The 20,938-nt window shown below is 39.5% G+C and overlaps 1 protein-coding gene across 12 annotated transcripts in view; it reads left to right on the top strand.

The window, feature by feature from the left end:
* The window catches only part of NPAS3 (neuronal PAS domain protein 3), a 634,645-nt gene that overhangs the window by 183,289 nt on the left and 430,418 nt on the right, over positions 1 to 20,938 (top strand). For 8 of the 12 annotated variants that reach the window (XM_083611866.1, XM_083611871.1, XM_083611873.1 and 5 more), the window contains 2 exons: positions 10,564 to 10,808; positions 10,918 to 10,968. In XM_083611866.1, the coding sequence (XP_083467992.1) occupies positions 10,564 to 10,808; positions 10,918 to 10,968 (296 nt within the window). The remainder of the gene's footprint in view (positions 1 to 10,563; positions 10,809 to 10,917; positions 10,969 to 20,938) is intronic. The other 4 variants (XM_083611875.1, XM_083611870.1, XM_083611876.1 and 1 more) reach the window with 1 other exon arrangement.

Here is a 20,938-nt window from a genome sequence, read left to right on the forward strand (position 1 = left end):
TCCACCAGCCTTTGCCTCTGGCTCAGCTCACCTGTACCATGTGGCTCCCAAAAGGTTATCTGTGAGGAAATGTGACCATTACACTGAAAAAGCCCCCCCCCCAGCCCAGTGCAGTACTTAATAGCTTGTGGTAATATTGGTTAAGTGGAGGAAGAAAGCAGAATACAGGCATCCGATTTTATTATGCCTGGAATTCTAACATAATTTCTTCATTCTTTAAAACGTACACTTTCACAAAAAAACAAAACTCTAGCGTTAAGAAGAACTTTTCTCTCTTGTTTTTATTTTGCTGCATCTCAGGTATTCTCTTAACATTTCCACAAAGAAGGAATGCTTTCTAATCAAAGTCCTCCCTAAATCAAGTTGATTTAAATCACCAATGACTCTTCATGGATTTTAATCAACACTTCTATTTACACTTCACTGCTTTCCTAAGAGAAGGTATAATCCCATTGGTTGATAAACATTTAAAACATTTTGATTTACAACAAAATAGAGTCCCTTCCACGGATTTGCAATATCTTTTGACACTTCAGAGAGCACATTTTAAACAGAGTGCAGTATTTTCAGGTCAAGTTATGCATTTTAGAATGTTAGAGAATAAACGAGTATTCTCTACAGCTGCCCATTAGAGTCCTTAAGAAGAACAGCTGATAGTTACTGGATAATAAGTGTGTTTGTTAAAAGCTAGACATTGAGTTTTTGTGATATAATAGTATTTTCATGATACATTAATATTTTCATGACATAATAATAGTTATATCATAATAGGCATCTCATCTCATATCAGACAACTTTGAACTTAAGCAAACAGAAATGATAATTTGCAAGTACAGTGGTGCCTCGCAAGACAAAATTAATTCGTTCTGCGAGTTTTTTCGTCTTGCGAATTTTTCGTCTTGCGAAGCACGGTCAAGTCGCAACTGCACCTCTTCAAGCGGTTTTAAGAAAAAGGAAACAAACTTGCAAGACGTTTTCGTCTTGCGAAGCAAGCCCATAGGGAAATTCGTCTTGCGAAGCAACTCAAAAAATGAAAAACTCTTTCGTCTTGCGAGTTTTTCGTCTTCCGAGGCATTCGTCTTGCGAGGTACCACTGTATAAAACAGATTCAGTAGATGTTAGTGACTGATGGGTTTTGTTACCCATTGGTTGTAAGTCACTTTGGGTTGTCATGGGCAAGATAAATCAACCATCAAATTCCAGAATAATAATAAAATAATTACACTCTTGATTGAGGCACATTTGTGAAATCTGCTTTTCCATGTTCAAGGAAAAAGTCCTTCTGGAGCATGAATGATTGGCGGGAATTTAGTTCAAAATGTGCTAGGGGGTTGTTTTTCTGTTTTGAGAGCAGAATACTGGAAAAGGTAGGCTTTTGGTCTGATCTGGCAGGACTCCTCTTATGTTTTTAAGTTTCTCCCATAAGCCTGGCTCTGTTGGACTGGAAAGAGGCTGCTGTCTATCCAGTACAGCTAGTTCAGAAACTGGCACATTTATGAAAACACACATAAATTACTTTGATTGAAATCTGGATAATAGAGAGACCCCCAAAGGTGTTCAGGGAAGAGCAACAGAGGCAAGATCAGAACTTTTTACCAAAAAAAGAGATCCTTTATTGAGAAAATAAAACAAAGGACAATTTACAGATTAACTATTAAAGGCTGAAGGAAGTGGAAGGGGGAAATGAAAGTGATGAGACAAAGGTGGCTAGGTGGTGATGTTTCATCATTTTGGAGCTGAAGTGGTGGTGGAGAGAGGGGTCTTCAGTGTAGGCCAGGAAATAAAAGCAGATGAAAAATGAATAACAGTGCATGAGAAGCACCTGCTGGATCAGGTCAGTGCTTGACCTCACAGTCCAGTAGTCCAGCATCCTGTTCTCACAGAAGCCAGAAGTCTGTGGAAAGCATGGAAGCAGGACCTGAGCACAACAGCACTCTCCCCATTTGTGTTTCCCAGCAGATGACATTCAAAGGCATATTGACAGGAGAGGTAAAACATAGCCTTTGTGGCCATTGATAGCTTTAGCCTCCTTATTTGTCTAATCCTCTTTTAAAGCTGTCCCAGTTATTGGCCATCACTACTTCTTGAGGGAGCAAATCCCATTCCTTAACTACGTGCTTTGTGAAGAAGCTCTTCTGAATCTTCCAGCATTCAGTATCCCCGGATGTCCCTAAGTTCTAGCGTTAATGGGGAGGGAGAAAAGTCATGTCTACTCCTAACCATGTCTATTGCCTTGTGATATTTCATATGAAACTGTGGTTTATAAATATTTAAACTAAATATCCAGAAGTAAGTCCCATTGAATTAAATGGAGCTTAGATCCAGATAAGTAGGGTTAGGATTACAGCTAAATATAGTAGTGGGAAACTCGGCTTCACAAATTACAGTACAGTGGTATCTTGATTGTCGAACTTAATCTGTTCCGGGAGTCCATTCGACTCCAGGAACAGTTCGAAAACCAAGGCGCGGCTTCTGATTGGCTGCAGGAGTTTCCTGCACTCAAATCGGAAGCCACAGAAGCAGCATCGGACATTTGACTTCCAGAGTATATTCGAAAACAGGAACAATTACATCCGGGTTTTCGACATCCGGGAGCCAAAACATACGCATACCAAGGCTTTCGAGAACCAAGGTACGACTGTAGTTGTGTGGTTGCTGCTGAAAACAATTTCTGTTTTCAGTGCAGTGTGTAACTGGCTTTCTACGTAGATCTATTTGCGTATTCAGACCCAGAAACCTCCCCCCCTAAATAAATTCACACATGACTCAAATTTTGGTTTTGGTTTTTGGCAGAATTTAGGCCACAGCTTTATTGATTACAGAAAGTGACTGGTTGCATAGGCTCTGGTTCGACTAGCTCCCTGCCATGCAGGTAGCGCTGACCCAGGGTTCCAGCATAGGTCAGCTAAGGGTGAACACCTGAATAAGCGGAAAGCCGGGCACGGGCTAACTCCGCCACCCAAATGTCCCCCTGGACTCAGGGGTTGACCTCACAGGGGTTGACCAAACCATCAAGTCCCTGTATTCCTTTAACGGAATATCCTTCACATAGGGATGGTGAGAGCATTTTCCCATCCCTATCACCTGAACCAGAGCCCGTCTGCAACCTTACAAGTTGTGACGATTTGCTACGTGGCAGACGAAACCCAGATGGCATCAGCCAAGTGGGAAAAATTCCTGCCGTGCCCCTGTCCCAACGACAGAAGACACACGACGGCATAGCAAGGTCAAGCGCAAAGCCCTAAAAGTAGTGAGGTAGGCGGGTGTTCCAAATGCACGCACCGAAAGAGGAAGCTCTGGGCCACGTGCATGGGCATAAATAGGTCCCTCGAACCGTTTAGACTGCGCCCCATTGGCCAGATTGTACCCAGCTTTGAGGGACCTACCAATTGGGTGTTGTGGCTGACCAATTGTACCCACCCACAACACAGGGTATCGGTTTTCCAGGTCTCACTGCAATACGTGCCTCTTTAAGGGAGGACCCCATCTCTCACATGTTGAGTCTCTTAACCTGCACCTCGTGGAACCACTGCTGTTGGTACAGAGGCAGAATGATGGGGACAGACCCATGAGAAGGCCATTACCTGCATTATGGCATCCTGAAAGAGGATATCCAAATGGGGCCCCTACCACAAGGAAGGATGTTCTGGCATTTAGCATGTGGAAACATTTGGCAGAGCACTTTTTTTTTTCATAGAGCCCTGTACCTTTTTATGACAAAGTACTTTTTTATTCTGACTCTCAGCTGAAAGCTGCAATGTGTATTTGTTTGTAAACTTCAGTCATGAAAAGAGTCACATAGGAAATTGCTGCTGTTCCACCAAATTAGCTTCTCGGATATCTTTTTAATTAGAGCCCATAACTCAGATTCTTGGTATTTTAGGAAGATGAACAATACAAATTGAAGTACAGATATTTTTCAGTCAGCGCTCGGTTCAAAGGAAGCTTTTATACACAGATGAGGTTGCTAACAAATAGCATGTCATATGATAATGAGACTGTGTTTTCTTCAGTAATTTCACATTTGTAAACCACACTGCTGGGAAAGTAAGTGGAATGTTTATCTACTCTATTTTTACACTGACAAATCTCTGTTAAAGACCAGGGTGCCTAACAGAGACAAAGCAAGTGTGTGTGAATATACATATATAAAAGAAGTCTAAACTCTAAATCACTTATACAACACCTTCAAATACAATATATTACACTGGTTCAGTATGCTCATTTCCACACGAGTATTCTTTTTAATGGAGAAGACTTCAATTTATGTTTAAGAACAAATAAACTGTAGTACTTTGACAGCCGTTCACACTTAATTCTTTGCGTTAAACCAACAGCATTCTTTTCCACAAACATCCATTGTTAGGACAATGCTCTCAGACAGAATTTATGAGAAATGGAATTATGTTACCAAGGAGATAGCATTTACTATAATGAAGAGTAGATCCTGGAAAATGGCCCCTTTTACAGCAGCTCAGAACAGAGCCACAAAAGCAATTGATTGGTCTTGGCATTTAGTCTTATATCAGCTGTGTCATCCATTGCTTCAGGAGTGAGAACACTAATCTAAAGTGACATTTCTGTTCTGGCGGGCTTTTCTGCCCTGATGAAAGCAATTACTTCATTCTTAAATGATAATTTGCTGGAGTTTCAACCACTTTAATTGATAACTTTTTGTTCTGAGAACTTCAATTGTGAAGTGATTAGCTGATTTTGTAAATAGAAATTTAAGGTGTGAAATGTACAAGTTGCTCTGAAATAAAAGTGCTCCTTACTCGAGGTAGTTCTTCCTAGCTAAATCTACACTTTTGCTGTATTTTACTATATTTTAGCTGCCAACTGGATGGTTCAAAAGGGGGATGATCCTTGCAGCATTTGAATATAAACAGCCACTATTATTGATTATGACATGGGCAGTAGCAATTTATTTAATTGATGTTTGAAGCATACGTGCATTAATGTAAAGAGATGGTATTCCAAACAGAGAAACCTATAGCTAAAATCTTCCAAGGCCATTTCAATCCAGAAATACCTCAAATGATTGCTTGGAATTTAAGCATCGTCTCTGCTCATATAAAATGTAGGCTGTAATTAATAGAACCTTTAAAGCTTTGCAAAATCTGATTGTTAAGAGATAAATTACTAAAACATACGTTTTATTTTTCTTTGTATAGCTGAGGCATTTTAAATGGCACCCGGTTCTGTATTTTCTTGCAGAGAGCCAAAAAATGGTCATTTAATGTGTTAAATTGGAAATATAAAGCAAAAATGAAGGTCAAACTGATTTAGCACATCAAACAGTCTTTGTCAGCCAAGCTTAATATATCCTGAGTTTGTGGAACAAATGAAATTTTGCTGCTGTGTTACACTTTGCTTCCAAACAACCATTACAACTGGTTTTATATATTGTGTGAGCATCAGACCATCAAACAGTGCATCTTTACTGACGTGTTGCTGCAGTGATGATCTACAGCAGCAATCTGCCATTTATATAAGGGCAAAATGTGCATCTATATTTAGTTGTGAAATTGGCCTATTATACTCTTGATGTTTACAGAGGCTAACATAAATTAATGATGACAGCTATGAGCAGTGCATTAGTTAAGCAGCAGAGTTCTTACCTTGAACTTGAAGGTTCCAGCTTTAACTTCCAGCATATATGCCAGGCAGTTTTTTCCACACATTAAAGGGAAGCTTCTGAAACCATTACCTTTTCTTGGGCAGGATTAAAGAACTTCGTTTTGTGGCCCATGCCACTCTAGATAATAACAAATAATAGCTTTGTTTACGGATCTGCCTAAATTTTGCCCTGAGAGGACGCTGATATTTACTGCATTTTTTATTTGGTGGGGGAAGAATAATTAGGGACCTGAATAATTATTAATGCAAATGGCCAATCTGACCAAATCTGAAGTTTGCCCAGTAACCAGACTGAAAAGTTTGGCAGAGTAATGCATTTTTCCTGGGGTTTATGTTGCTTTAAAAAAAAAGTTTTTTTTTTTTAAAAAAGGTTAAACCCTCAAGTAAGTATTCGTATGCAGTTCATGTCGAAAGTGGTGAAGGTTCTGCAGCAACTATAGATTCCACTGTTAACTATGACCAGAGATCTGACAAGTATGCAGGTGTTCAAAGGTTTGTGAGTTAAAATGACGAAGGCTTTGATGAATTTTTAATAGTTGAATTTTTAATACAGGTTGGCCTTCTTTCTTTGAGCCTGCATTCCAGATTAATTGATAAATAGTAGAACTGTGCAGTGCTAGATTCTCCTAAGCAAACAAGTAGGGAAAATCTATAAAAAAAATCTGACCAGTTGACTTCTCCTTAGATCTTAGTTGTTGCATCTTTAAAGGAGAATTATGAAAGGCTTTTAACCTTACTCTTTTTCAGTGCAGACACTTTTTCCTCATTTTTTTTTTAAAAACACCACTTTTATAAAACAGAAATATTGCCTTAACAATTGTTGAACTCCTGAGTTCAGATGCCACCTGTATGAGAAGCCTAGAGAGGTTGTTCATTCTCTTTCCTTGGAGTTTATCTAGAGGCTAACAGTGTTAGTTTGTTGTCACAAATTGCAAAGCAACCTAAAGACTAACAAATTTAATGCGAAATACACTTTCGTAGGATAGAGCCCATTTTATTTTATTTGCTGAACCAAAAAGTTGTGGCTATTAACTTCCTTAACTGCACACAACCTTTTCTCTCTCAGAGTCAACATCAGATTATCTTGTTTCAAAATTAAATATTTGCTTGCTTCCAACAGACAGAATGGCTTCAGTTTCATCTCCTCCCATGTTGAATTTGCCCCTAGAGACATAGGTAACCAAGTCAGCAACACCTCCTGCCAAGGAGGAACTAATAGATGACACCTCAGGGCTTTTTTTTTTCCAGCCGGAACTTTCCAGAACTCAATTCCAGCACCTCTCAGGTGAGCGCCATTGGCATTCCAAGAGAACAAGCAAAGCCCTCATGGTGAGTTCCGGCACCTCTTTTTCTAGAAAAAGGGCAATGCCTGTACTTTAGGGATGTGCCCCCAGAGATAACCCAGTCTCCAGCACCTGATCCTTGTTCTGTGATATTTCTTAAACTCGATTTACCTTCAATTTATCCAAATGTAACATACCCCATCATTACAAGGGGATTAGGACTCATACAACCTCTGAACAGTCAGTGGCCTTTGAAACTGCCAGATACCACCTCAACCTCTTTTGTCAGTCTCGTTTGGCGGCTTCTTATGTACAGATCTTCTGGTGGTGACTAGCAGTCCATTTCTTGCTCCATTTCTCCTGTAATTTCAGCAAGATGGCTGTGCTTTTTCAGGCCCAACATTACCACTGGGGAAATTCTACCACTATGATGATAGGAGCAGTTAACATGATAATTATGCTGCCTTAAGTGATATTAGGAAATGTAAAGCAATTGCGACAGTCATAAGTGGTGCGTTCTCTGTCTTTGACTCGTTATGATTCTTTCAGAAGATTCCGATTCTATCAAATAAATATCGGTATTAGGGGTTTCTTTTTGGAAAGTAGACTAACAAGGCATATATATATATATATATATATATATATATATATATATATATATAAATTTTAACAATACGGTACTGCAGCAGACTGGCAAATTAATCAGCAGAGAGCTCCCCAACCCTGCAGCCCTTTCCTGACATCTGCCTTCATGCAAACGCCTTTTGCATTTCCACTTTTCTTTGCCCACGTCTACATGCTCTTTCTGACGGTGCCTGGGAAGGAGCCAGGAGCCAAGACAGGCAGCCATGATTAGCACTGCAAGAGAAAACACAGCCCTACATTGACTGCTCTTGCAATTCTTGCATCAAGGTTAGGAGACAAGGAGGGAAGTGGGACTGGCTGCCACCGTGTCAGACAGCGCGTAGCCTTCTCTGCTTTTTAATGCTAGCTAATGCAAATGGGCACTAGATTAATGTACAAGCTGTGTCATTCCCACTGGCTTATGCCATTATATCATAGTCTCAACAACCTTTCAGCCCCTAGGGCCTTATTTTATGGTTATAGCCCTCCAAACCAATCACTATTTATTACAACTACAGTGCTGTCACTTCAAAAGACTTTTGGTAAGATGTGTAGAATATGGCAGGGCGACACTTCGCATTTCAGGAATAGCTGAATGAATTTTTGAATTTTCTCAGAATGGAAGGAGCAGTACCAAACAAAATGTTAGATGGCGTATTAAAAAGGCAATGTTAGCACAATATGAATATAAATATAATGTTTTATAATAGCATCTATCTGCCGTGTTTTCAACAAAAACGTTTGACTTTTTGGAAAAGTAAAACTGACTTGAGACTGGTTTATTATTATCCTAAGAAAACTGCAACAAGTTAGCAAGACACACAAGGTTGGATCCAGACTTAGTCATGCTGAGAGTAGGCATATTAAAATCAATGGGATGCGGTTTTCTACATGGGCACTTTCTCAGGAGTAATCTCTATTGAACTCAGTGGGTCTTACTTCTGAACATAGGATAACACTGTAACAGCCTAATTATGGCAGTAAACAGTAGTGCAGTGCACACAAATGTTCCTTTCATTGGGCTCAGTTGAGCTATCCTCTCTCTGGCTCCAAGGAAAAGAAATTTGTGAGTCAGTAGCCTATGGAGAACAGGGACTGTTGAATGGGTATACACTGCTGTCATAGTAAATAATGTAGCAATGCACATGTTGCCAAGAAAAGACTGGAGAAGGCTGCAGGGGTCCCATGTCAGTTCCCTCTCGTTAATGCATGGACTGCACCCTATATTTGCATATTAAAGCATGATTTTTGACTTTGCATTGTGGATGGTGAAATTCAAGAACTTCGTACTTTGTCCTACAAATTTTTAATTTGATAAATCTATACTGCAGTAGAGCAGATACCTTTAATGTCACAATTAAAAAGACATAACAGTGAATGTGAAGGGGGACTGTGCATGCTGTATTGTGGTCAGGTTTTTTAGGATGAGTATAGCTGTGGTTGAAATTGTGGGAGGAACTGAAGGATACCATATGTGTAAGTTTGTTGGAATAGTGAGAGAGGGAGTGTTTAGAAGTGACGATGACAGCTTTTTAAATACAGTGGTACCTCGGGTTAAGAACTTAATTTGTTCTGGAGGTCCGTTCTTAACCTGAAACAGTTCTTAACCTGAGGTACCACTTTAGCTAATGGGGCCTCCCGCCGCAGCGGCGGCAGCACAATTTCTGTTCTCATCCTGAAGTAAAGTTCTTAACCCGAGGTACTATTTCTGGGTTAGCGGAGTCTGTAACCTGAAGTGTCTGTAACCTGAGGTACCACTGTAAATTATTGGGTTAGAGCCAAATTATTGGGTTGGACTCCTCCTTCTGACAAAAAGACTCCTTCTGTCCAAAGAAGTGAAGCCTATTCAGTCAAGAAAGAGACTTTGGATAAAACTCCCTGTGATAGGAACATATGAATGAGCCTTGTGCAGAAACTTGTACAGAGTTGGACAATTGGTCCACCTAGCTCACGGTTGTCCAGACAAGAATGGGAAAACATATTTCAAACTAAGAGCCACATTCCCTCATGGGCAAGCTTCTGAGGTTCCACATGCCGGTGGTGGGAGGGACCAAAGGCAAAAGTGAGTGGAGCAACTGATACGACTTTTTAAACCTTTGTACAGTCAGCTACATATCAGCGGCAGACCCTCATACCTCTCCATCCATCCATCTATCTATCCAAGCAAGCAAGAGGCATTATTCTACCTCAAGGAAACATTCCAGCCAGGGAAAACCACTTGGGTAGGGCATGGATCAGGGCTGGTGAGGGGCAAGGTTAGGGATGCAGTCTTGAGAACTGGATAGAAAGTTTCCCCACCTTTGTTCAATACAATCCGTTCTATACAATCAGTAGATCTCCAAAGCTTCACGTAAGGGTCTTTTTCTAATTCTAACTGGAGATGCCAGAGACTGAACCCGAGACCTTTTCCAAGCATCTGTTTTGTCACTGAGCTGTGGATTCTCTTATTGTTTTTGGAGAAAGTGTGGCGTAACACAAGGAATTGTATTCTGTGAGCTAGTGGAGTTGAGAAGCACCAGCTGCTACTCACCATACTGTATAACGGATGGTAACTCATGAGACTGAGTTTGCTAAGCAAACTTTGCGGCAAGTATTAGGGAAGTGAGGACTATGGTGCTGTTTGCAGAGCTATTGCTAAAATTGAAAGACAGTTAATAGTAATTAATGGATAGCATTATGCTTTATGCCAAACACACAGTCCCTCTGTACTGAAATATTTCCATCTGTCCTTTTATGGTACCATATTCTCAGTTTTATCGTTTGACATTTGGACAAAACATCTGTAGCAGAGTGGGATTTATTTATTTTTTTAAGACCTTGTGTATTATAACAAGTTACTTGTCGGTCATTTCTAGAAAGAGTACACACTCAATTGGGTTCAAAGAGCAAACTATAATTCAGTATTTTTCTCAAGCTTATAGGTGCAAGAATTTCATGTCTGTATTTGGAAAATGTTTACATTAGAACTCTGACAGAACGCAATATTGATGAATGCCCTACCTTATTCTTGTTTCAGTTTACAAGCCTTGAGAAAGGAAAAATCCCGAGATGCTGCTCGTTCTCGCCGGGGGAAGGAAAATTTTGAGTTCTATGAGCTGGCCAAATTGTTGCCACTCCCTGCAGCCATTACCAGCCAGCTTGACAAGGCATCCATCATCCGACTAACAATTAGCTATTTGAAGATGAGGGACTTTGCTAATCAGGGGGATCCGCCATGGAACTTGCGAATGGAAGGACCACCACCCAACACATCAGTGAAAGGTATGAAGTTGGATGATCATAGTGTATGGAATGTGGCAGCCAGTACTGATCTCTAAATTGAAATGTTTACCATCCTTTCTTTTTTCCCTGCATATCAAATCCTTTAAAGGGATACAAATGTGGAAATCTGAGGTCTGCATGAGAAAGACACCATGTGAAGGTGAAATAAACCTCTTATTCTATTTATATTTTATTTTAAAACAGACATCTCAGCACAGCTATTGTACTGAGAAAATGAATTTTAAGTATGTATTTTTTACAGTTCAACCCAGAGTTAAATGCCTCTGAATCCACTGAAATCTGTGATCTTAAGCACACTTAATTCTGTGTTGGATTGTAGTCATGAAGAGCAATCCCTATGCATGTTTCTTTGGAAGTAAGCTCCACTGTGTTCAGATGGGATTTCTCATAAGTAAGTTTCCATAGGATTTCAGCCCTACAATTTTCACACTTCTGACTGAAAAAAATGCCGCTGTATGTCACTGTGAAAGAGGAAAGTCTGTTAGTTTGTTGGATCCTGTGTACAACGATAACAATTATAATGATCTTAAACTATTTATTATTTCATAACTCAACAGATATGACAGCAATTTCTCAAAAATTGGCCTGAAATTATAAGGAATTAAATCATTCAATTGAGCATAAATGCTAACCAGATATTAAAAAGGACACATAATTGGGTACAAACACTTCTATTTATACATTATGTCACCAAAGTTAAATTACTAGAAGCTAAAGCAGAGTTCAGATATTAGGTTATTGTTTATGTTTCACTGTGTGTTATGAACTTGTGTGAACCTAAAATGTACTTTATAGCTTCTTATCTTCTTATAGCTTCTTATAAAGTCCACATTTTTAACAAATCGTGAGTTATATATAAAATGTGTGAAAGGCTCCCTTCCTCATGTTCATAGCCCATTACTTTAGTGCATTGATTCGAATCTGGACTCTTGAGTGACAAGGATTTTTTGTAACTTACTCCACGTGCATGACATTACCACACTCTACATCACAAGCAGCATATCAAGTTCAGGAAAGAGTTTCTTGTGATGGAGGTGAAAGGGGTCAGAAGCTGGGAAGTTTTAAGTGCTCAGGCATATTTCTCTTCCTCTCCTTTGGGTGATGGTGAGCGTGAAATTTAAAAAAGAATAGGATGACTCACTTTTGAAAGCTTTCTTAAATAATCCCTGTTGTTAGTCAATACAACAGGATTCTGTCCAGTTTTTCTTACTTTAGTCACTCTTTTTTATGCACAACTGTGTTTCTGAAGCATAAACTGCACTGTGCTGTTTAACCCTGTGTGCAATAAATAGTGTTTTTTACACAACGGATAAGAGTGTAAATTTATTTCTGATTTTTTTTAAATCAGCACTGGACAGCTGTCTTCAGAGTAAAAACTATTTCTAACTACAGTGGTAGCTGTGCAGTACAGAACAGTCTCATTTGGACATAATACTGCTCTTGTTTCCCTCACCTCCTTTGGCGTAGCCATGAGGAGATCAAATAAGGTTGCCATACGTCTGGAATTTCCTGGACATATCCAGAAAACTGCAGCCACAAGCAGCTTCCGGATGGAAATCAGCTAAATGTCCGGAAAAAGAAACCTTTCTGTCCAGATTTTCACTTTTTGAAATATGGCAACCCTAGATCAGAAGCATTTGCTTCCATTTTCAGTTAAGCAGTTTGTTATTATGTCCAAACTGGGAACTGTGATTATTTTAAACTGTGATTTATCCAGCCAAATCACTATCTCTTGAAGCTGGCTTGCTTTGACAAGCCATAGTTAAAACTAACCACGGTTTGTCTCAGCTTGTGCATCACAAGAAACTGGTTTGTTGAAAACAGAAGCAAATGTTTCCAATCGCCTCATGGAGAGGATGCGAGGGAAGGGAGAAATGCAGGAGTCTGAGACTTACTCACATAACACTAAACAGTATTCCAACTGTTCCAAAGTATTCCAACAAAAAGAAAATTTTATTTGCATCTGAAAGAAGGAATGCAGAAGATGATGTAGCACTTAATGTTCTTACCTAGGAACTAGAAATCGTAATGTTTATGTGGATTGGCACCTGTATGTTTCAGTTGATTCTATGTTCTAATAATGGTGATGTTCTATATACTGTTGTGAATATCAGGCCTAGAGCAGAATAATTGCAACCACTTCCTGGATGTCAGAAGCTAGGTTGGTTCTAAAACAAGCCTATGGTTCTCAAGCCATCCGCGTTCTCCGTTTGACAGTCTGATAAATATTTTTACATTCATATAAGAACATGTACTTGGATTTACATGATCTGCAGCACCTGTGTAGTTGAGTTTTGAATTCAGGGCAAAGCTAGAATAATCTCTGTTGAAGTTGCAGGGCCAAATAAGTTTTGCAATTGGTTTCAAGAGGGATATGTTCAAAAAGGATACGATGTATTTCACTTTTTATTCAGCTGAATAAATTGTGTTCCATTGTAGTCCCGAAATATTTTTTATCTCTTCTTTTTAGGCTTTAACGGCTGACATAATTAAATATAGGTTAGTAGGATGTTTGCTCACAACAGAAGTGGTTTATAAAGGAAAGACAGGGCTCCCAAACCCATGTTTATCTCATATTAAGGAAGAGAAATGGGATATTTGGAAAGGACAGGCAATAGCAAACAGGTAGGGGCTGCTTAATCTGTCTTCACACACCCTTCTGGATGTTTTAAACTAATTTTTAACCCAAATGAAACTCTGAAACCAAAAGTGAGCTTAACTCAAGGGGAAAGGCCTGCGGACGTTTTCCAGGGTAGAGAGGGGAGAAAATCAGGTTGTGGTGGAGCACAGCATTCTCTTGTAAGTGCCTTGTATTCCTGTTGCTTTTGTGTATGGGCTTGGGAGCACACTTTTGCTGAGATACCCTCCCGGTTTGTGACCTGTATTATAGCCTCTTTAACTTGCTTCAGTAATCTGAAACTGTGTTTGCAAACCCTTTAGCACTGTGGAGCGCCTGTTACTTCTGCTCTCTGCTTCTGGTAATCTGGATTGGATGGGCTGAACAGTCCAGTCTAATAGCCTTTTGGTCCTTTCCTGTTGTATGATTAGCAAAGAGATTGCCTCTCCACCTTAAATTACTCTTTCCTTTGAAAAACACTCTGTGTGGGATTTCTGTTTCAAGTGGTGTGGTTCTGTGGGAGTTAAATAGGCATTTGGAGCAAGAATATTGATAGCCAGAAAATGGAAAGGAGCAAAAGTACATTTGAATGTACAAAAACGGTTTAATGTAATTGGGATGAATCACTTTCTGAAAAATTGACACCAATGGTTAAATGGCAAAAAAACCGTAAGAGACCTTCATGGTCTAAGAGACTGGTGGTTGTTTATCCAGCGCACAAAGACTCTACAGGACAAAGTACTGACCACATTCTACAATATATAGTTCTGTTAGCATCTTCCTTTATATTGACATTAGCAACTTTGGGACGGTGGGATGTTTAATTTGTAATTTTTCTCTTTTCAATATGTAACTTAATTTATTTATTTTTGCAAGTATAAAACTCAATAAAATTAAAATAAAACAAAACAACCTTTTCTTTGTAATTGGAAGGTTTATATAACCAGTTTGTAGAAGGTTATTTGAAATAATATAAAACAAACTCTATTGCATTATTCTGGTAAATGACGTTAGGTTTTATGTGAGAATCTGCTACATGTGGGATCAGCTCATCAATGCCTAAGTTTCCTTTCTTCACTAGTTTTATTTGAATATAAACCCGTTACATATTACGGACATTTTTTTGAAATTATACCAAATATATAAGGTATCAAAATACATTAATTCTCATGTAGCATGGTATTCTATTTCTATTTTGAAGGGATAAATAATTTCATACATATCCTGCAGCAATATAGCAATATGGCTCCTAAAACTACAATAAAAGCACTGGCCTTTGGCTTGAAATCAGCCTGATCCCCTCCCCCTCTTTCCTTTTCATTCTGTGATGGAACTCCTATTTGGGGGCTTCCCTGGCTATTTTCTGGCCCATGTAGGACCAGTCTGGATAGTTGGCCTTGATGAAGATTTGACGTTTTCTCCCCGCAAACAGTTTTTGATCTGGGGTTCCACTGAAATGAGGCTGCATTTTAAGTTGTATTTTAATCCTGTTTTTAAGTTGTATTTTAGTCAGTTGTTTTTATACCTGATGTTATGAGCCCGGTCTTGGCCAGGGAGGGTGGGGTATAAATAAAATTGTTATTATTGTTATTATTATTACTATTATTCTCAGTACTTTGTGTCTCCCCAAGTAGGCTCCTAAAGGCATTTGGAGAATGCATGAGAAATACTTATGCTGTATAAACCATGGCTATTTGAAACAATGAGATGGCTGTTCTTGTTAATAATTCCGTATACAAGCTTAGTTTTAGATTTGTCCCTGATGACTATAGCAATTTAATCATTTTAATTTAGAGCTTCAGAAAGGTGCTTTGCTCTGCCCTGTCTACAAAGGCTGATGAATTTGTTTTCTTATGCATGTTTTGTATGGATTATTCCAAGTTGCGCTTGCAGAAAGAACATTCAGGTGACACTGTGTAATATTTCCCAAGTCAATTACTTCATGGAAATGATATGTTAAACAATTGCAAAGCAAGAGATAGTTTTCGCCATTGTTTTTAGAAAGATATGTATTGTTCCAGATCAAATATACATTATTCAAGGAATGACCATGCATTTCCAGCTGTGGTTCAGCTAAATAACTGATTATTGTAACCTTTAAAGAAATTTCATTGTCATTACTATTGGTTTAAGCAATTCTCTATTCATAGTAATCTTTGTTTGGAGGACATCTAGAAAACATTTTATCTTTTATTAATCTGAAAAGCAATAGCCATTGAGATGACATTTGCTAACGCTAGATAATTTTTCTAGTATAGCAGACTTCAGCTCTCCCCCCACACCCAGTCATTCTTACTTGGGGAATAGAAGCAACTGACTGCAATAATATACTCGTTTTGCAGTAGTTGACTTCAAGATCAAGATAAAATTATCCCATAATGCAGATTCATGTCAGATATAATACTAAAGAAATATGTAATAAAATGATATTCATTCTATGTATAGGAAACAGAGATCTAATTTAAACAGAACAATTATGTGGCTAGTACATACTTAGAACAAACCGTTATTATCAATTTGACTGTTAAAAGATCTGTCATACCGATTATTTTAGTCTCATATGTCATATTCTGTTGTATTCTAAATATTAATTTTGGAAGGTGAATGTATGTTCTAGTTCTGCTGTGAACCTGGAATTGTGAACGTACAACTACCTTCACATAGAATTTTGAGTTTTGTTTTTCAAATGACACTCAGTACCAAATTCACTAATAACCTTGGACTTGGCAATGCATTTGGCGTTTAAAGTAGGAACCATGGAATTCAAGATTACTTTAACAAAATCTATCATCAGATTATTTCTGGATCTGAATAGGGATGCACAGCATACCAGATCACACACACAGATCTTCCCAGAGGCCTCCGGGTCCTGGAAAACTTCCATAATATGGCATGTTTTAGAAGCCATAGCCTGATTTCAAGGGTCCTCTAAATCAGCCATAGCCTGATTTCAAAGGTCCTCTAGCCAATGTAGAAGTAATCAGAAAAAGGAATGGGAATGGTCTAGTACAGACCTCAGCAGGAATAGAAGCTTTCAGGCCCTGACACAGCCACATGACTGGCATTTAGGTATGTCTAGCATGCCAGACGTGCCTGGCGTGCTCTGCTTCATGGGGGTCACAAAGAGTCGGACACGACTAAACAACAAAGCATGCTAGATGGATCCCACAAGAATCCCAATATGGCAGGAACCTTCAGGAGCTCCTCAATATTCTGGTGTGAAGAAATATTTCACGGAATTCTATTGGATGGATGGTTCATCATTAATTGTTGCATTAATATTTTCTATTTGTGGCCCCACAACTACCCACAGTTCCCACAGCATGACAGATGTAACTACTCCCTCTCGCTGCTATTATTCATGAATTCTCATGATATTCATATGTAAGATCAAAGCAAGTAGACCTTCTAATGAGTCTTGCTGGTATTCTTTAGAGCTGCAGTGTTGATATTAAAGGTAGATTAAATTATTTGGCCCAAACTTTTCATCTGCTTTGGAAGCGAGATGAAAATTCCCCCCACAGATTGTAATATGTGGACTTGCCTATAATCAACTACTTTTTACCTGGAGCAGCTTACCTTTATTGAAGACGAGGCTGCATAGGGTTATGCCCTTTGCCCATTTTTGTCCAAAGAACCGGGGCAGGTGAGCAAGAATGCCCAGGAGAGCACTGTGTTGGGACTGCATCCTTCCCATCGGACCATTGTCCAGATGGCCATTCAGGGAAGGGCAGTCCACCACCTCTCATGGGTGTCTGTTCTACTGTCAAACAGCTCTTACCATCAGAAAGTACTTCCTGATGTTTAGTTAGAATCTCCTTTCTTGTAACTTGAATCCATTGGTTTGGGTCCGACAACATTATTTAATTCCTTTGCAGATGTGTTCCAAATAACTTCTGAAACTAATAACATACGATACATTGAAGTGTCATGTGCTTTCAATGGGGTCTAGCTCTTGAGGTTACTGAATGGGGCTGATATTTTGGTGGGCTAATGATGCAGATTTCAGCTAAGCAACCGCAGTAGCAGCATACTGCTTTACAAGGTAATAAAATGATTCATCCTAATGAGGGAATTAACTCCCCAGTGAGAAGAATTAGAGGAACAGTTATTTTTGTTACCACTTGGTAGTTTTTCAAAAGCTTGTTTTAAATATAATTTATAAGAAAATTATATTCATGTTCACAAAGAGTTATGAATGTGTGGGCCTAGATTCTGTTCCAAACTGAACTTACGTTTGTGTCTTTGAGTTGCTACTGAAATGGAAAGTTGTGGTAGCGAAGTGGAAGAACTTGTACAGCTGTTTAATTTGTACATCTTTCCCAATACAGTAGTACCTCGGGTTAAGTACTTAATTCATTCCGGAGGTCCGTTCTTAACCTGAAACTGTTCTTAACCTGAAGCACCACTTTAGCTAATGGGGCCTCCTGCTGCTGCCGCACCACCGGAGCACGATTTCTGTTCTCATCCTGAAGCAAAGTTCTTAACCCAAGGTAATATTTCTGGGTTAGCGGAGTCTGTAACCTGAAGCGTATGTAACCTGAAGCGTATGTAACCCGAGGTACCACTGTATGATTTTGGCATGCGTTTTGGATCTTTGGTTATTGGTGCTTTTTCTGTTCTGTTCTTTTCTGTTCTTCTCTTCTCTTCTTTTTCTTTTTTTATTAAAAATGTGTCTGAGAATAAGAAATAAGGCAGGTTCTAAATTTAAAGCAAATGTTTTAAAATGCATGAATGACTAGCATCTGGTGTTTTTGCCAATTTGGGTGAAGATAGCTAAAGGCCCAGGTTCAAGGTGAATCAGAATGTAGCATTGTTGGGATCTAATTTTGACAGCAACGATAACCCTGACACAGGCACAAGTTAAGAAAAACGTGATTTTGACCCCCCCCAAAAAAAGTGGAGCAACGGGTTGCTAAACACTTTTAATTCTGAGAACCACAGCCTTTCTGACTTAGCAATAATTGTTATGGCGATGCCAACAGATCAATCCAACACTGTTAGAGAAAAGGCAGAACTTATGGATGTACATGCTGGACCCATTAACACTGCATGGCCTCAAGCTGGAGGATAGCACCAGCATCTCTTAGCTATGGCGAATGAAGGCCACCTGAGCATTTCATCCTCAGAAGCATTGTATCTTCCACCTTGGAAAAAGCATTGTTTTTGCCACAGCAACGAATGGAGGCAGAAGCAGAAATGTTTTACTACAGTCGTACCTTGGAAGTCGAACGGAATCCGTTCCGGAAGTCCGTTCGACTTCCAAAACATTTGGAAATCGAAGCACGGCTTCTGATTGGCTGCAGGAAGCTCCTTCAGCCAATTGGAAGCTGCGGAAGCCCTGTCGGACATTCGGCTTCCAAAAATAGTTCGCAAACCGGAACACTCACTTGTGGGTTTGTGGCGTTTGGGAGCCAAAACATTCCAGAATTAAGCTGTTCGGAAACCAAGGTACAACTGTGTAAGAATTTTAAAATTATGTTTTGTTAGTCATTATTTTTATACTTGCACACAGAGAGATTCCTTGAAATCAAGTGATTTAAATTCATTGAATTCTAGGCTTAGGCAAACTCAGCCCTCCAGATCTTTTGGGACTACAACTCCCATCATCCCTAGCTAACAGGACCTGTGGTCAGGGATGATGGGAGTTGTAGTCCTAAAAAACATCTGAAGGGCCAAGTTTGCCTATGCCTGGTTTAAAATGAATCAACAAAGAGAATCAGTTAGAACTGACCCATAATTTTTATATGGACCCATAATTTATATGAATTTTATGAAGAATGGATTTAAGATTACTGTTGTTTATCCAAATGAAATAAAACATTTTTTTCCTCTGAATTGATTGATTCTAACTAATCTGAAGTCCTTTTCATGTTCAGGGTATGATAAGAAATCACTAAGTATACTCTTGTGCATGACTGCCTGTTTGATTCTCTCTTTGGATTAGTTGAATGCACCTCATAGACATGTTTTAGTTGTCATTTCTGCTTTCATTTGTCTCAAATGGAAACAGTGGCTTTTGTTTCCTATGGGTCATTGCCACATGGATGTGCAGAATTGCCTGCCACACTTCATTCATCATCCGTATCACATAGATAAGCAATACATACATATTTTGCTCTGATTATTTACACACAATTCAGTGAATACACATTTTTAAACAGTGTATTTATTTAAAATTATCCTGATGACCATTTTGTATGTTAATTTTTTATGTTAACCAGTTCATGGAAACATGAAAATCAAGCATTCCTGCGGTGTTGCATTTTAAAAACTGAAATTAACCATAATGAAATTTCCAATAAGTCCAGATCTCTCCATTTCATGCTTTCAAATGATAGTGCTGTTCATGTTTAACAGTGATACACAGGTATATATCTATGCATTTTACCAAATGATCTTATTATAAATCTCGATCCTCCTTCACCCTGAATTAGATACCCCAAAGACTTAGAAAAATAAGTACATTGGGCTATATGTACAAGCAGAAGGAACTCATCCGCCCACCTGTTTCTTAAAATCTTTGGAGAAGAGGGCATTATGTGGCAAAGTGTGTTCTCACTAAAGGAGAGCACGTGTTGCGGATGGGGCCAGGCAAAGCACCCCGTAGTTGCCAGGCAGGATAGATTGAAGGGGCCTGGCTTGGATTGGTGGTTGATGTTGCTGGGGTAAATTTGATGTTGCCAATTTGGGGGTGGGAATAGAGGTTATTTAAACAAGGTTCACAGCAAGCTGCTTTCTCTTTCGCTGTGGGCACCGGATCACCTGCCCTCCCTCCCTTTTGGGCTTGTGCTTTGACCTTGCTATGCCTGTCATGGGGTCGTCCGCCTTGGTGAGGGGGCCTGGTAGGAATTTTTCCATTTGGCTGATTAGTGTGTGCCATTTGGTTTTTGCCTACTGCGTAGCAAATCGTCACAACTTGTAAGGTTGGCGGTTAGGCATTGGTTTAAATTGGTTGGTGGAGGGGTATGGATTGGCTGTGCCTGCCCCTCCAATGCTGCTGCTGCACGGGAATTCCGTTAAAGGAATTCAGGGGCTTACCATCCTCTCGTCCAAACCCCTGGAATCGGGTTTGGGGCGCGTAAGCCCCTGAGAGCATGCGGGGAGAAGCTGAGGGTCTGTGCCGCAGCTCCAGTTATCCCTGATCTTGTTCCTCCACACTGGCTTTCGCTGGAATCCGGGAGCCAGTGCTGTCCCCCAAGGCGGGGGGGGGGGGACAGGTAGTCATAACCAATGCCTAAGCAACCACTCACAATTTGTATGTTTAATAAAGTTGTGGTCAAAATTATGCCAAAAACCTTAAACAAAAATTTATGAGTGATGTGTGAGTTATTGGGGTAGGGGTGTTTTGGGGGACCTCAGCACGCAACATGAGATAAAGCCTTCTCTGTGGCAGTGCCCTGTTTGTAGAACACTCTCCCTTTACATATTGCTATCATTTTGGCAACTAGTTATATGTATTTTTAATGCGTTCTATAAAAAAAAAATTCAG

Source organism: Podarcis filfolensis (genome assembly GCF_964270895.1).
Source record: "Podarcis filfolensis genome assembly, chromosome: 1".
Classification (NCBI taxonomy): domain Eukaryota; kingdom Metazoa; phylum Chordata; class Lepidosauria; order Squamata; family Lacertidae; genus Podarcis; species Podarcis filfolensis.